At 40.4% G+C, this 17,447-nt stretch overlaps 1 protein-coding gene across 1 annotated transcript; it reads left to right on the top strand.

The window, feature by feature from the left end:
- Nucleotides 1-5,161: 5,161 nt before the first annotated feature.
- LOC311135839 (purpurin-like) lies at nt 5,162-6,718 on the top strand (the record flags this gene model as incomplete). The annotated part of the gene is made up of 4 exons (XM_084169871.1): nt 5,162-5,278; nt 5,556-5,692; nt 6,164-6,489; nt 6,708-6,718. The coding sequence occupies 4 exons, from the start codon at nt 5,162-5,164 to the stop codon at nt 6,716-6,718; spliced, it is 591 nt and encodes a 196-aa protein (XP_084025997.1).
- Nucleotides 6,719-17,447: the final 10,729 nt, after the last annotated feature.

The following is a 17,447-nucleotide window of genomic DNA, read 5'->3' as shown; positions in this document are numbered from 1 at the left end:
AGTCTGAGGTCCTGATCAGGTTTTCATCAAGGATCTCGCTGCAATTTGCTCTGTTCATCTTTTCCTCGATCCTGACTAGTCTCCCAGTCCCTGCCGCTGAAAAACATCCCTACAGCATGATGCTGCCACCACCATGCTTCACCGTAGGGATGGTGCCAGGTTTCCTCCAGACGTGACGCTTGGCATTCAGGCCAAAGAGTTCAATCTTGGTTTCATCAGACCAGAGAATCTTGTTTCTCATGGTCTGAGTCCTTTAGGTGCCTTTTGGCAAACTCCAAGTGGGCTGTCATGTGCCTTTCACTGAGGAGTGGCTTCCGTTTGGCCACTCTACCCTAAAGGCCTGATTGGTGGAGTGCTGCAGAGATGGTTGTCCTTCTGGAAGGTCCTCCCATCTCCACAGAGGACCTCTGGAGCTCTCTCAGAGTGACCATCGGGTTCTTGGTCACCTCCCTGACCAAGGCCCTTCTCCCCCAATTGCTCAGTTTGGCCGGGCGGCCAGCTCTAGGAAGAGTCTTGGTGGTTCCAAACTTCTTCCATTTAAGAATGATGGAGGCCACTGTGTTCTTGGGGACCTTCAAAGCTGCAGAAATGTCTTGGTACCCTTCCCCAGATCTGTGCCTCGACACAATCCTGTCTCGGAGCTCTACAGACAATTCCTTCGACCTCGTGGCTTGGTTTTTGCTCTGACATGCACTGTCAACCGTGGGACCTTATATAGACTCCAATCAAGTTGTAGAAACATCTCAAGGATGATCAATGGAAACAGGATGCACCTGAACTCAATTTCAAGTCTCATAGCAAAGGGTCTGAATACTTAAATAAATAAGGTATTTCTGTTTGAACATTTTTATAAAGTTGCAAAAAACATATAAAATAATTGTAGCTTTTGTCATTATGGGGCATTGTGTGTAGATTGATGTCATTTGTTTTATTGAATCCATTTTAGAATAAGGCTGTAACGTAACAAAATGTGGAAAAAATGAAGGGGTCTGAATACTTTCCGAATGCACTATATGTGTTAGGGGAGTCGGGGCCTGAGGGCACACACTTAGTGTGTTGTGAAATCTGTTATGAATGTATTGTCATGTTTTTACATTTGTATAACTGCCTTCATTTCGCTGGCTTGGCAGCAGCTAATGGGGATCCATAATAAATACAAATACAAATACAAATACAAATTACCTGTTCGTCACCAATGAACTGTTGACCCCTTGTGGTGCATTATGTCCATGGTGCATGGGTCACATTTTAACCTAGAGATACAGTGCTACAACACAACACAAGATGGCAGCCGGCTCATACTAAGGACCAAGCTAATTGAGCTTGTACTGTTAATCATTGCTGCTGAGGCTGACCATGCCTTTGAGATTCATGTCATCGAAATTCTATTCAAGAGATTTTGTTTAACCAGTACCTATTAGAACCATTGATTGTTTGTCATACGCCTTCCGTTATTTTCTATTGGCACTAGAATTCTTCAATGTCATTTCAATTTATTTGATATGCTAGATATAGTCAGCAAATGTATGCTCCCTCTCAGCCTCTTTACCAAAGGTTCAAATGAATAAAAAGCAACAACACACCTAGACTCACTTTCCACTGGTCTAAATGATTACTGTAACCTGGTAACTAAAATACCAACATTGAACGCCTGTACAGAAAAACCTGTGGGTTGTCTAACGCAGTACAATATTGTATGCTATTGTCAACAGACATCCATGTGCCAACAATCTTCCCTGAGGCCTAAGATCAAGTGTGTGATTACAAGCATAAATATAGTACAGGCATCAGCTTGGAGTTTGCAAGCACAGTATGTGGTTTTTCAAAGAACTACAGAACAACTAAAGAATTACAGAACAACTAAAGAACTACAGAACTACAGAACAACTACAGAACTACAGAACAACTAAAGAACTACAGAACTACAGAACAACTAAAGAACTACAGAACAACTACAGAACTACAGAACAACTAAAGAACTACAGAACTGCAGAACAACTAAAGAACTACAGAACAACTAAATAACTACTAATGCCCAAAGAGCTATCCCAGAAATAGACAATAACACTGGGTGTAATGCCTCAAAGTAGTGTTGAGGAAGACTACAGTACACAATGCGCTAACTACCGGAAGTGCCTTTAGTTAAATTAATGAAGAGGGAATGAAGAGGGGTGGTGCCACTCCTCTGCTGAGCCCGTTAGCCAATCATTCAGGCCCTTTGCCATCATCCTCTGTGTCCACTCCTCAGAGTCAGGTGTCCCCAGAGAACTCCAGACAGCTCCAGAGAACTCCAGACAGCTCCAGACAGCTCCAGACAGTTCCAGACAGCTCCAGACAGCTCCAGACAGTTCCAGACAGCTCCAGACAGCTCCAGACAGCTCCAGACAGCTCCAGACAGTTCCAGACAGTTCCAGACAGCTCCAGACAGTTCCAGACAGTTCCAGACAGTTCCAGACAGCTCCAGACAGCTCCAGACAGCTCCAGACAGTTCCAGACAGCTCCAGACAGTTCCAGACAGTTCCAGACAGTTCCAGACAGCTCCAGACAGTTCCAGACAGCTCCAGACAGCTCCTGGCAGGAGGCTTCAGGTACTGGGATTACACCTTGGAGTGCACATGTCTTATACTGGTAACAGGTGGACAGTGGTGGAAAAAGTACCTAATTGTAATACTTGAGTAAAAATAAAGATACCTTAATAAAAAATGACTCAAGTAAAAGTGAAAGTCACCCAGTAAAATATTACTTGAGTAAAAGTCTAAAAGTATTTGGTTTTAAATATACTTAAGTATTAAAAGTAAATGTAATTGCTAAAATATACTTAAGTATCAAAAGTAAAAGTATGAATAATTTCACATTCCTTATATTAAGCAAACCAGACGGCACAATTTTTTATTTTTTTCACGGATAGCTAGGGGCACACTCCAACACTCAGACATAATTTACAAACAAAGCGTGTGTGTTTAGTAAGTCCGCCAGATCAGATGCAGTAGGGATGACCAGGGGTGTTCTCTTGATAAGTGTGTGAATTGGACCATTGTCCTGTCCTGCTAAGCATTCAAAATGTCACAAGTACTTTAGGGTGTCAGGGAAAATATATGGAGTAAAACGTACATTATTTTCTTTAGGAATGTAGTGAAGTAAAAGTAAAAGTTGTCAAAAATATAAGTAAGTAAGTACAGATAAAGTAACAGGGTTGACGATTTCATTTTCAATCAGCCATAAATCCCCTTGTGACAGCGGGAATGGAAGCTTGTGTGCAACAGGGAGGGCCAATTGAATGCAAGCTTCACAAAACAAATGTCATTTTTAGAACATTTCTAGCCTGTCTATCTATAGGTAACAGGGTTGACGTGTTATGCCTGACCTACTCAGTTTGCCAACACAAAACACCAGAAAATGGCCAAAAAGAGTAGAACCAGCTCACCTGCTTTTACACTATGATTTGACTATTAGATGTTCAAAGTTTCAAAACAAAAAGTTTAAGGAATAGTTTCAACATATTAAAATGAGAGTAGTCCCGTGTGGCTCAGTTGATAGAGCATGGCACTTGCAATGCCAGGGTTGTGGGTTTGATTTCCGCCGGGGACCAGAATGACAATGTATGCACTCATTACTGTAAGTCACTCTGGATAAGAGCGTCTGCTAAATGGCTAAAATGTAAAAATGAGATTTAAGTTCAAGTAACACACTCTTAGAAAAAAGGGTTATTTGGCTGTCCCCATAGGAGAACCATTTTTGGTTCCTGATAAAAAAAAACTTTTGGTTCTATTTAGAACCATTTTGGGTTCCATGTAGAACCCTCTGTGGATAGGATTCTACATGGGACCCAAAACGGTTCTACTTGGAACCAAAAGGGTTCTACCTGGAACCAACAAGGGTTCTTCAAATGGTTCTCTTATGGGGACAGCCGAAGAACCCTTTTAGGTTCTAGATAGCACCTTTTTTTCTAAGAGTGCAGGGTTGACCTTAAAATGAAATAAATAATAATAATCTTCAAAAATGACTTTGTCAAAGCAACAAAATAACTAGGGCTTTACAATTATGGTGAAATCTTAAACTTGGGTTAAGTAGGTACAAATATTCCTGGAAGTCACAGAGGGTGCATGGAGGAACATGTCAAAATGCTGAATTTTGGCACTTGCAAGTCTTTATTTTGGCATAACATATCTGATTTATTGTATTCTCTGTGTGGTCTATATTAAAGGGAACTTCATTGAATATAACAGGCTTTTAAAATTCAATATTGGTGCAAAATGTCTACTTAAAATATCAAAGGGACACAAAATACACTTATTTTGTGGAACGACCCTAGTATTCCATCACCAGCATAGTAATGATTTATGTGCTGGAACAGAACAACTAATGCTTATTAGTGCTGGGTATGATTTCTCTAATCCTACTGGTCCTCTGTGTTTGGACAATACATTTTCCCATTGTAAGTGTGTGTGTGTGTGTGTGTGTGTGTGTGTATGTGTTTGTGTGTCTGTTTCTTTGCAGTTACATAAAGCCCTAATTGTTTTTACGGGAGGCGTGGGCGGGTTCAGAGGTGAAGCCAGATTACAGTCGGAATTTCACCAACCGGATTAACCCGCGATTTAATCACCTTATTTACTTACAAGAAGTGAAAATAATCAGTAAGCTTGTCTGTGTTCGTGTATATAAAGGACCCCAAACACAAGAGACTCCATAACCTAACGGACAACCACAAAACAGAGATCACTGAATTCTACTTGCTGCTCATCTTTACAAAGACAGGTAAGGTCCAGCGACTTGGTAGAGAGGATCCGTGGATATATTTTATGCTATAATAGAACTTGATTATCTTACTGAAAATGTAAATATTGTTCTTAAATACAGTAAGAATTGTTTTTGGAAGATACTACCTAGCTAAGAATGAGTTGTGCTTTTGTATAGATGTGCATGCAAAATATGGGATTAGACAGCTCATTTCTACCTCAAGACCCTATGAATATGTAACAGAATGACCATCGTACCTCAATTTATTTTATAAGAACAGCTATTTTTGATATAATTTTACTCCAACTACTACAGTGTCTCTAGGAATGCATTGAATGTTTACTAACTTGATTTGAGGCTCTCTCGCCTGATCTGGTGTGTATCAGTTAATCCCCATTGTCTCTCTCTCTCTGTGCTGTGCAGCATGGGATCATCAAAGCTGGCTCTCCTCATGGTCCTGATGGCCTGCGTGGAACACGCCTGGTCTGCCTCCTGCGTGGTCGACAGCTTCACAGTCAAGGAGGACTTTGAACCGAAGAGGGTGAGCTTTGCTACAGTACATACATTATGGGTCACATCCCTAGACAAACAAAAACAAGCGAAAAATGTCAGTTTTAAACATGATCGGATAAACATGGCTATACGAGAATGTGTAACGTAAATGCATAAGAGATTACTATAATGATCTACTGATAAAGTCTTGAATCTCCATATATACATTTAGTGCTCTGGATTTCCATCCTCATCTCCATCACTGTCTACGGTGTGTGAGAGTGTTTCTCACCTTTCTGGTTTTATTCTGGTTCTCTCTGTTGCAGTATGCAGGGAAATGGTATGCTCTTCAGAAGAAGGACCCTGAGGGACTGTTCCTCCAGGACAACATCTCTGCTGAGTACACCATCGATGATGACGGCACCATGACCGCCTCCTCCAAGGGACGTGTTACTCTCTTCGGGTGAGCAGATCTATATCAACTTGGAAGAACTAGCATATCAAGCATAGAGGCTAAACTAATTGTCTAATTGTACGGAAGAATGTGGATTGATATCTGAACATTAATATAAACTATTTGTCTGTTAGACCACAAGATTTTGTGGACAGGAAATATAGACAACAGTTTACAGTGTAGGTTATAGATCGCAATAATGTTGTGTTTGTATTTGACCACCGGTTCTGATTTGTGAGAGCTGATATGAGTTTGAGTTTGTTCTGGGTTGTGTGCTGATGAGTGTGTGTTGTTGTGTTGACAGGTTCTGGGTTGTGTGCTGATGAGTGTGTGTTGTTGTGATGACAGGTTCTGGGTTGTGTTCTAATGAGTGTGTGTTGTTGTGATGACAGGTTCTGGGTTGTGTTCTAATGAGTGTGTGTTGTTGTGATGACAGGTTCTGGGTTGTGTTCTAATGAGTGTGTGTTGTTGTGATGACAGGTTCTGGGTTGTGTGTGCTGACATGGCTGCCCAGTACAGTGTGCCTAACCCCACCACCCCCGGCAAGATGTTTATGAACTACCAGGGGTTAGCCAGCTACCTGTCCAGTGGAGGTGACAACTACTGGGTGATTGACACCGACTATGACAACTATGCCATCACCTACGCCTGCCGTACCCTGAAGGAGGATGGAAGCTGTGAGGATGGTTACTCCCTGATCTTCTCCCGTAACCCCCGTGGCCTGCCCCCAGCCATCCAGCGCATCGTCCGTGGGAAACAGGAGGAGATCTGCATGGCTGGCCAGTTCGAGCCTGTCCTGCAGTCCGGTGAGTTGGACACCTGTCTATAGGGACACAGCATGAAAACAAATGAGATCACATCTAGATAATTGCAATGAACATGAAGCAAAGCATCCTGATGAATGAATGAAAGATAAGAGGGAGCTTAGAGTTGTAGTTAAAATACAATCAGAAATATTCACAATCTTAGGAAGATAACTTATTCATGCTCCCTAACCTAACTTATGTTTCTCTTTCCTCTACAGGAGCTTGCTAAGTTGTCAGCACAGCCTGTGCTGAATTCCTTAAGCATGCTGGCATGAGAAGAGGCATCCAGGGCCGATGGATGGATCCATAGCAGCGCTGTAGAAATGAATAGACCGTGTTGCGAGGCAAGAGGGAAGAAGCTCACCTCTGCCACCCATTGTCTGAAGGGAAGGGTTGCTCAATTAGGTTGGTGTGTTCTGTCAAGTCAAGTGTGTGTGTGAAAATAAATCTTTTTTTTTTCAACAAATCTCTGAGTTGCATCCAAGTTTGATCAAGACTGTATTTAAGCAGTAAGGCCCAAGTGGGTGTGGTATATGGCCAATATACCGTGGCTAAGGGATATTCTTACACACAAGGTAACGCGGAGTGCCTGGATACAGACCTTAGCCGTGGTATATTGGCCATATATCACAAACCCCTGAGGTGCCTTATTGCTATTATAAACTGGTTACCAACGTAATTAGAAGAGTAAAAATAAATGCTTTGTCATAACCTTGGTATACGGTCTGATATACCACAGCTTTCAGGGCTCAAAACACCCAGTTTATAAAGAGCGATATACATCACTAAACTGAGAACCATACCTGAGGTACCTTTGAGATCAACACTGAGACCGAGCGCCACAACGAACCTCAAAGTTACACTGAACAAAAATATAAATGCAACATTCAACAATTTCAAAGATTTTACTGAGTTACAGTTCATATTAGGATATCCGTCAATTGAAATAAATTAATTAGGCCCTAATCTATGGATTTCACATGACTGGGAATACAGATATGCATATGTTGGTCACATATACTATAAAAAAAAGATAAGAGCATGGATCAGAAAATCTGACATTTTCAGCTTCCAGGAATTGTGTACAAATCCTTGTGACATGGAGCCGCGCATTATCATGCTGAAACATGAGCTGATGGCAGCAGATGAATGGCACAACAATGGGCCTCATCCGTGAAGAGCACAGTTCTCCAGTGGCCATCTAAGGTGAGCATTTGCCCACTGAAGTCGGTTATGATGCCGAACTGCAGTCAGGTCAAGACCCTAGAGAGGAAAACGAGCATGCAGATGAGCTTCACTGAGACGGTTTCTGACAGTTTGTGCAGAAATTCTTCGGTTGTGCAAACCCACAGTTTCATCAGCTGACCTTTTTCTGGCCAGCAAATTGATTTGGACAAACAAATCAGTCAAAAACAAATCTTTGCGGCATTCCGTTGAATTACGAAATCTTGATGTGGCCCTTGAGCCAAAAGGTTTGCCCACCCCCGACCTACATACTGCACTGTCCATAATCTCACCCATATGCCTGAGGTTAAAACAGGGACAGCTTGGAAGGTGTCTCAGAAGTGGCCTACGGAGATGAAGTGGGTTTTCACGTTGATCTGATCCATTTCCACCCCATGGTGAGAGTTGGGAGATAAGAGGTTAGACTGGATTACTCCTGATGAGATCACGGCTGGACAGTAGAAGCTCGTTAATCGCTGACAATAAACAATGTGGCGATAACCCACCTGTACAACACACTGGAACAACACACCTGAACAACACATAACACACCTGGACAACCCAGAACACACCTGGACAACCCAAAAAACACAGAACAACATACTTGAACAACCCAGAACACACCTGAATAACCCAAAACACACAGAACAACATACTGGAACAACACAACACACCTGGACAACCCAGAACACACCTGAACAACATACTTGAACAACCCAGAACACAACTGAACAACCCAGAACACACCTGAACAACACAGACACACCTGAACAACACAGACACACCTGAACAACACAGACACACCTGAATGACACAAAACACACCTGAACAACACAGAACAACACGGAACACACCTGAACGTGCAGAGATCAATATAAACAGGCTTTGGTAATGCTGCATACCAAATACAAGAGTGAAGATAGCGTTACAGTTTTTCCCAATTGTTTACACACTGAAACTGGCCCATGAGGCAACATGACCCAAACCTGTAACTCATTTACAGTTTTTTACAATCACTTTGGCACTAATTTCAGAACCTTGACGTCATTTTTCAAAACTCTAGACACAAAACTCAAAACGGTCATCACTTGTAACACAGGCTGTCCAATGTTCAAAACATTGTATTGTGCTTCATATCTTTAAAGAAATATTGCACTTGCACAATCATTGGTTCAAAAAACAAATGTATTGTGAAATACCAATGAAACGTTAATTTAGATCACCCACACACAAGCAACCGATAGTTTCACTGTGTCATTGTTCGTACAATCATTTAATATTGTAGTACAAAAGGTGATACATGTTTCATTATGGTACTACATGTAAATACATCCCTGTAAAAGTACTGCAGTGGTAGAGAGAATACTACAGACACAGTGGAATCATTGAACAAAATCTGAAATATATATATATATACAGTGGGGAGAACAAGTATTTGATACACTGCCGATTTTGCAGGTTTTCCTACTTACAAAGCATGTAGAGGTCTGTAATTTTTATCATAGGTACACTTCAACTGTGAGAGACAGAATCTAAAACAAAAATCCAGAAGATCACATTGTATGATTTTTAAGTAATTAATTAGCATTTTATTGCATGACATAAGTATTTGATACGTCAGAAAAGCAGAACTTAATATTTGGTACAGAAACCTTTGTTTATAATTACAGAGATCATACGTTTCCTGTAGGTCTTGACCAGGTTTGCACACACTGCAGCAGGGATTTTGGCCCACTCCTCCATACAGACCTTCTCCAGATCCTTCAGGTTTCGGGGCTGTCGCTGGGCAATACGGACTTTCAGCTCCCTCCAAATATGTTCTATTGGGTTCAGGTCTGGAGACTGGCTAGGCCACTCCAGGACCTTGAGATGCTTCTTACGGAGCCACTCCTTTGTTGCGCTGGCTGTGCGTTTCGGGTCGTTGTCATGCTGGAAAACCCAGCCACGACCCATCTTCAACGCTCTTACTGAGGGAAGGAGGTTGTTGGCCAAGATCTCGCAATACATGGCCCCATCCATCCTCCCCTCAATACGGTGCAGTCGTCCTGTCCCCTCTGCAGAAAAGCATCCCCAAAGAATGATGTTTCCACCTCCATGCTTCACGGTTGGGATGGTGTTCTTGGGGTTGTACTCATCCTTCTTCTTCCTCCAAACACGGTGAGTGGAGTTTAGACCAAAAAGCTATATTTTTGTCTCATCAGACCACATGACCTTCTCCCATTCCTCCACTGGATCATCCAGATGGTCATTGGCAAACTTCAGACGGGCCTGGACATGCGCTGGCTTGAGCAGGGGGACCTTGCGTGCGCTGCAGGATTTTAATCCATGACGGCGTAGTGTGTAACTAATGGTTTTCTTTGAGACTGTGGTCCCAGCTCTCTTCAGGTCATTGACCAGGTCCTGCCGTGTAGTTCTGGGCTGATCCCTCACCTTCCTCATGATCATTGATGCCCCACGAGGTGAGATCTTGCATGGAGCCCCAGACCGAGGGTGATTGACCGTCATCTTGAACTTCTTCCATTTTCTAATAATTGCGCCAACAGTTGTTGCCTTCTCACCAAGCTGCTTGCCTATTGTCCTGTAGCCCATCCCAGCTCTGTGCAGGTCTACAATTTTATCCCTGATGTCCTTACACAGCTCTCTGGTCTTGGCCATTGTGGAGAGGTTTGAGTCTGTTTGATTGAGTGTGTGGACAGGTGTCTTTTATACAGGTAACGAGTTCAAACATGTGCAGTTAATAAAGGTAATCAGTGGAGAACGGGAGGGCTTCTTAAAGAAAAACGAACAGGTCTGTGAGAGCCGGAATTCTTACTGGTTGGTAGGTGATCAAATACTTATGTCATGCAATAAAATGCAAATTAATTACTTAAAAATCATACAATGTGATTTTCTGGATTTTTGTTTTAGATTCCGTCTCTCACAGTTGAAGTGTAACTATGATAAAAATTACAGACCTCTACATGCTTTGTAAGTAGGAAAACCTGCAAAATCGGCAGTGTATCAAATACTTGTTCTCCCCACTGTATATATATATATATATATTTATTTATTTTTTTATTTTTTTTTGGGGGGGGATGGATCAGCTTAATATTGCAGATAGATTGTATCTTCTATCAATGTAATTGTCTGCATCACTTCCAATCCCCCATGTTTTTTTTATTTTGTATATATATATTCCCCTTTATTACTTTTCAACCCCACCATCCTTTCCCTACTTGGAGTAAATTAGTGAACAACAACGCCCAGGCCTCTACTTCCGGTCTATACTTACTATCTACACCTTATGGACAGAGTTAATTTTACAATAATTCTATATATATATATATATATATATATATATATATATATATATTTATTAATTTTTTTGCTCCTGAACCTCTTCTACTCTCAACCTCTCCGATCATTTTCATGATGTCCATCCGGTTTGCTTCTAAATGCCATATCTTTCTAACTGTGCTCTTTCCCAAAAGCTCCCAACATACAACCTATATACTTATTATGGACACAGTATGCTTACATTATTAGCTATCTTTGTTATTATTTGTTGTTATTTGTTATTAGTCCCATCCTTCAACTCTATTCAATACCTCCCATCTATCTCTTAACACCATCCATATAGGATTTCTATTTGCCATATATATTTCAACCGTACTGTGATGTTTTACAAAAGTTCTGAACCTTTCTATTCTCATTGCTTCTACAGATTGTGAATTAAAAATAAACATTTTTGCTAAAAGTATTATTATATTATTGATTGATTGACTATGACTTTTCAGATCACCCAGTAATGCTATCTGCAAGGTTAGTTCCAGGTAAATATTGCAATCCTTTAGCCATTCCTGGACCTGTGTCCAAAAACAAGCTACAAATGGACAGAACCAAAACAAATGATCTAATGATTCTATCTCTTCACAGCAAAATCTGCAGAGCTGGGAAGAATGTATCCCCCATATAAATAACATTCTATTGGTAGCAAGAATTTTATATAATAATTTAAATTGAAAGATTCTAATTTTTGAATCCGGTGTCGTTTTGCGTGTCAGTTCATAAACACTATGCCATGGAATCGGTACGTCAAAGATCTCTTCCCAACTATTTTGCAATCTATATGGGACGGCTGTCAATCCTTTGGTCCTTAAGTGAAACTGATATACTTTTTTATTTATCACAGTTTTCCTTAACCAATTATGTTCTTTAATGCAAGGCCGACAGACAAGTTCCTTACTTTCTCCCCCTTCAACTTTCCTCTTCCACTTTTGCGGTAAGGCTGCAATTATTTGGTTGTAATTTTGGATAGAGCAGACATTTCCATATGTTTTTGTTAGCTGCATGTGCGACATAACTCCACCAGTCCTACCGATGATATCATTTACGAAGATTATACCTTTTTTAAACATTCTGTCAGAAAATAAAGGTTTTTTGTCAATTAGTATATTTGAATTTAACCACAATATTTGTTGCATTATTTGTTCTGTCGTTTCTGGAGGATTAAATTGAAATTGCAACCAACTTTCTATGGCTTGTTTTAGAAATAGTGACATTTGGGAGATTATTTCCTTTTCAAATAACTGAAAGTGAGAGGTTGTAATCTGAATAAAGGGAAAAAGGCCTTTCTTGAACAGTGGGTGAGACAATCTTACTAATTTGCTTGAGAACCAGTTCGGATTTAAGTATAACTTCTGGATGACTGAAGATTTTAGTGATAGGTCTAATGCTTTAATATTTAATAATTTCTGTCCTCCGAATTCATATTCATTATATAAATATGCTCTTTTAATTTTGTCTGGCTTGCCGTTCCAAATAAAATTGAATATTTTTTTCTCATATAATTTAAAAAACTGTTTGCTAGGCGTAGGCAAGACCATAAGCAAATAGGTAAACTGGGATAATACTAAAGAGTTAATCAGGGTGATTTTCCCACAAATTGACAGGTATTTTCCTTTCCATGGTAGTAAGATCTTATCTATTTTTGCTAACTTTCTATTAAAATTTATTGAAGTGAGATCATTTATTTCCTTTGGGATATGTATTCCGAGTATATCCACATCACCATCAGACCATTTTATTGGTAAACTACATGGTAATGTAAAAATTGTATTTTTTAGTGATCCAATACGTAATATAGTACATTTATCATAATTTGGTTTTAATCCAGAGAGGTTAGAAAATGTATCTAGATCCTCTATGAGGCTGTGGAGGGATTCTAGTTGTGGATCTAAAAGAAAACATGAATCATCTGCGTACAATGACACCTTTGTTTTTAAGCCCTGTATTTCTAATCCTCTGATATTATTATTGGATCTGATTTTAATAGCTAACATCTCGATGGCCACAATAAATAGATATGCCGATAGTGGACAACCTTGTTTCACTCCTCTTGACAGTTTAAAACTTTCTGAGAAATAGCCATTATTTACTATTTTACACCTAGGGTTACTATACATGATTTTGACCCATTTTATAAGAGATTCTCCAAAATTGAAATGCTCCAGGCATTTATATATAAATTCCAGTCGAACTTTATCAAATGCCTTTTCGAAGTCTGCTATGAATAGCAGGCCTGGTTTCCCATATTTTCCACAGTGTTCTATTGTTTCCAATACTTGCCTTATATTATCTCCAATGTATCTTCCATGTAAAAAACCTGTCTGATTAGAATGAATAATATCCGACAATACCTTTTTAATTCTATGCGCTATACATTTTGCCAGGATTTTCGCATCACAACACTGAAGTGTAAGGGGCCTCCAATTTTGTAAATGGACTGGATCTTTATATTTTCCACTTGTATCCTGTTTCAGTAATAATGAGATCAGACCTTCTTCTTGAGTGTCAGATAATCTACCATTTATATAGGAGTGGTTAAAACATGCTAATAACGGTCCTCTTAGTATATCAAAAAAGGTTGGACAGTAGAACAGCTGGACAGTAGAAGCTCGTTAATCGCTGACAATAAACAATGTGGCGATAACCCACCTGTACAACACACTGGAACAACACACCTGAACAACACATAACACACCTGGACAACCCAGAACACACCTGGACAACCCAAAAAACACAGGACAACATACTTGAACAACCCAGAACACACCTGAATAACCCAAAACACACAGAACAACATACTGGAACAACACAACACACCTGGACAACCCAGAACACACCTGAACAACATACTTGAACAACCCAGAACACAACTGAACAACCCAGAACACACCTGAACAACACAGACACACCTGAACAACACAGACACACCTGAACAACACAGACACACCTGAATGACACAAAACACACCTGAACAACACAGAACAACACGGAACACACCTGAACGTGCAGAGATCAATATAAACAGGCTTTGGTAATGCTGCATACCAAATACAAGAGTGAAGATAGCGTTACAGTTTTTCCCAATTGTTTACACACTGAAACTGGCCCATGAGGCAACATGACCCAAACCTGTAACTCATTTACAGTTTTTTACAATCACTTTGGCACTAATTTCAGAACCTTGACGTCATTTTTCAAAACTCTAGACACAAAACTCAAAACGGTCATCACTTGTAACACAGGCTGTCCAATGTTCAAAACATTGTATTGTGCTTCATATCTTTAAAGAAATATTGCACTTGCACAATCATTGGTTCAAAAAACAAATGTATTGTGAAATACCAATGAAACGTTAATTTAGATCACCCACACACACAAGCAACCGATAGTTTCACTGTGTCATTGTTCGTACAATCATTTAATATTGTAGTACAAAAGGTGATACATGTTTCATTATGGTACTACATGTAAATACATCCCTGTAAAAGTACTGCAGTGGTAGAGAGAATACTACAGACACAGTGGAATCATTGAACAAAATCTGAAATATATTGATGAAAAATAATACAGTACTATAAAACATCAAATGCAGTGTTCCTCAACTTGCTTGCTTGTACTGTAAAAAGCTAAACATAGGAGTGATTACTGTACTTCTACATTTTCATCAACTCTGTCTTGTGGATTTGGCCACAGGTTCTCATCTACATCACAATGGATGTTTTCATTAGCCAAACATCTTGGATAAAACCTTTGTGCATGGCGAATCCAGGCCCGACACTGGTCTGCCGTGATGTCATTGCATGCGTCATCAATGGCCTGGAGAAGAGTGACTTGTTCATGAGGGCGCCTATCATAAACCTTCCATCTCCATGTGGAGAAAAATTCCTCAAATCGGGTTAAGGAAAGGAGAGTATGGGGGTAAATACAGGGTGGTAAATTGTGCATGGGCCTGAAACCATGCTTGCACCATATGAGCATGGTGGAACCTGACATTATCCCACACAATGACATAGGTCATGCCATCAGCTCTACAGACCTGATCGAGCTCATCAAGGAAGGTTACAAGGAGAGCTGCATTATATGATCCAATACGAGGTCTGCATCCCACCACACCATCTTCTGATATAGCCGCACACATGGTAATGTTGGCCCCACGTTGTCCAGGTACTTGGATGGTTGCCCGCTGGCCAATGAAATTCCGACCTCTCCTCCTTGTCTTGGCCAGGTTAAAGCCTGCCTCATCCAAATATATGAATTTGTGATGGTTGTCATCAGCACCCAGCTCCATCACCCTCTAAATATACATTTTGGAAAGATATTTACTGATTACTGTACAATGTAGAATTATTAGGGATTTTATTACAATAGCCATCTTGAAACTGAACATACCTGAACATACTCAGTCCTCGTTTGCTTCACTCTGTCTGCATTTCTTTCAAAAGGCACACGGTATAGTTGTTTTAAAGACACCTGGTGCCTTTTCAGCATGCGTGCAATAGTCGGCAAACTTATGGATTCCACATTGTTAAACATGTCTTCATTGTCCAAGATATGCTGGCAAATTTCTGTAAGGCGAATATCATTTCTGTCCCGAACCAAATCGACCACAGCCTGCTCTTGTTGGTCAGTCAGAATTTTGCCTCTGCCTCCCCTATTTCACCTAGTCTCAATTCTACAGGGAACATTACAGTAAGAAGACACTTGGTCACATCACCTACTCTGTGATACACATTGGTATGCAGTCATGTGACAATTGAGATCAGCATAATGTTTAGTGCATGCTGACGACTTACCGGTTCTCGTTGCGGAAAGTTCTGATTATTGAGGCCACGGTTGACCTTCTGAGGTTTGGTTGTATCATTGTAGCCACCTCAGTCATTGTCATGCCATGATTTATGACATGGTCTACAACTATTGCTCGGATTTCATTGGACACTCTTTGCTGTTGCTGCTGCTGTCTTGGTCCGTGGCCATGTCCTCTACCACGTTCCCCCACACCTCTCAAACGAGGCCCACGACCACCTCTCAGAAGGGGTGCTTGTCCCCTGCCATTCCTTTGACCAACACGTCTTCCTCGTCTTCCTCCCACCACTGCTTGACCTCTATTGTGACCTGGATCACCTGCCGGCTCCATGTTACAGTACGTATCGCTATGTTGTTGCCAGTGAATCCCAATCAATTCTTTATATACTCGTTCCACAATGTGAACTCAATCATCAGTAACGAGTTGGCAGAATTGGACAAGCAATTACAAGGGCCTGCATCCATACAGTGCAGTACTGTCAATACTGTAAATAGTGTGAAAAGGTGGTACATGGGACCATAGAAACGGTGTCTGATAAATAATGATGATGAAATATTACATCCATAGATAATGTAGTCTAATTGGTTCATGCTCCACGCTAATGGGTGACAATGAATCTCGTTATCTTGAAACTTTCATGATCTAAACATGGAATATTGTTTGTCTTCTTCCATACAGCTATGCATTAAGAGTCATTTTGAGCAGTTGTATCAATTGATAGTTGGATAATTGTAATGAAATGAATAGACACTCATCTGAAATGTAATGTGTGAATTGCCTTTTGAAATAGTAGTACTTTGATGTTAAGTTGTGTCATATTGAACAGGTGATTTTTGATAAATGAACAAATGATCTTAGTTTTATGTGTATTGTATCCAAGCAATTGAAAAAAGTGTTTGAGTTTTGAAAATTTTGCATTTTGATCATTGGTTGTGAGATTTGTGTCTAGAGTTTTGAAAAATGACGTCAAGGTTCTGAAATTGGTGCCAAAGTGATGGTAAAAAACTAGTAGAACCATACACCAAATATGCAATACTACTGGCACATATTTTGCTTTACACTCAGATTGCAATTCATTCTATAACAAACATTTGGCAAACACGTCACACTATTTTCTACCTTTGGCACAACCTTCACAAGTAAAATCTATTGTGTGTGCAAATGAAAAGCAACACTGTTCAACAAGCTAGACTGTTCAACAAGGTGGAGGTGGAGGTGGAGGTGGAGGTGGAGGTGGAGGTGGAGGTGGAGGTGGAGGTGGAGGTGGAGGTGGAGGTGGAGGTGGAGGTGGAGGTGGAGGAAGACCAAGAATAAGGATAGTAATCGCTGATTAAATTTGGGCAACTATGGTGGACCATGTGGTGAACCATGGTTTGACCTTCAGAGAGGCTGGGCAGAGAGTGCTGCCCAATCTGAGCCGCTTCACCGTAGCATCCATCATCTGGGCGTTCCAAAATGAGAATAGGTATTTACTGCATACATTGGACCTATCTACTACTTTTACTACTTGACAGCAGTACAACATGAAGCACAGTAAAGACTGTAGATTCCAATACATACTGTAAGGAGAAACAAAGTCAATGTTTCATGTATTACTGTATGT

The sequence above is a fragment of the Coregonus lavaretus genome (genome assembly GCF_964263955.1).
Source record: "Coregonus lavaretus genome assembly, chromosome: 10".
Lineage (NCBI taxonomy): Eukaryota > Metazoa > Chordata > Actinopteri > Salmoniformes > Salmonidae > Coregonus > Coregonus lavaretus.
The sequence above is the reverse complement of the archived record's forward strand: the minus strand, read 5'-3'. Positions and strand labels throughout refer to the sequence as shown.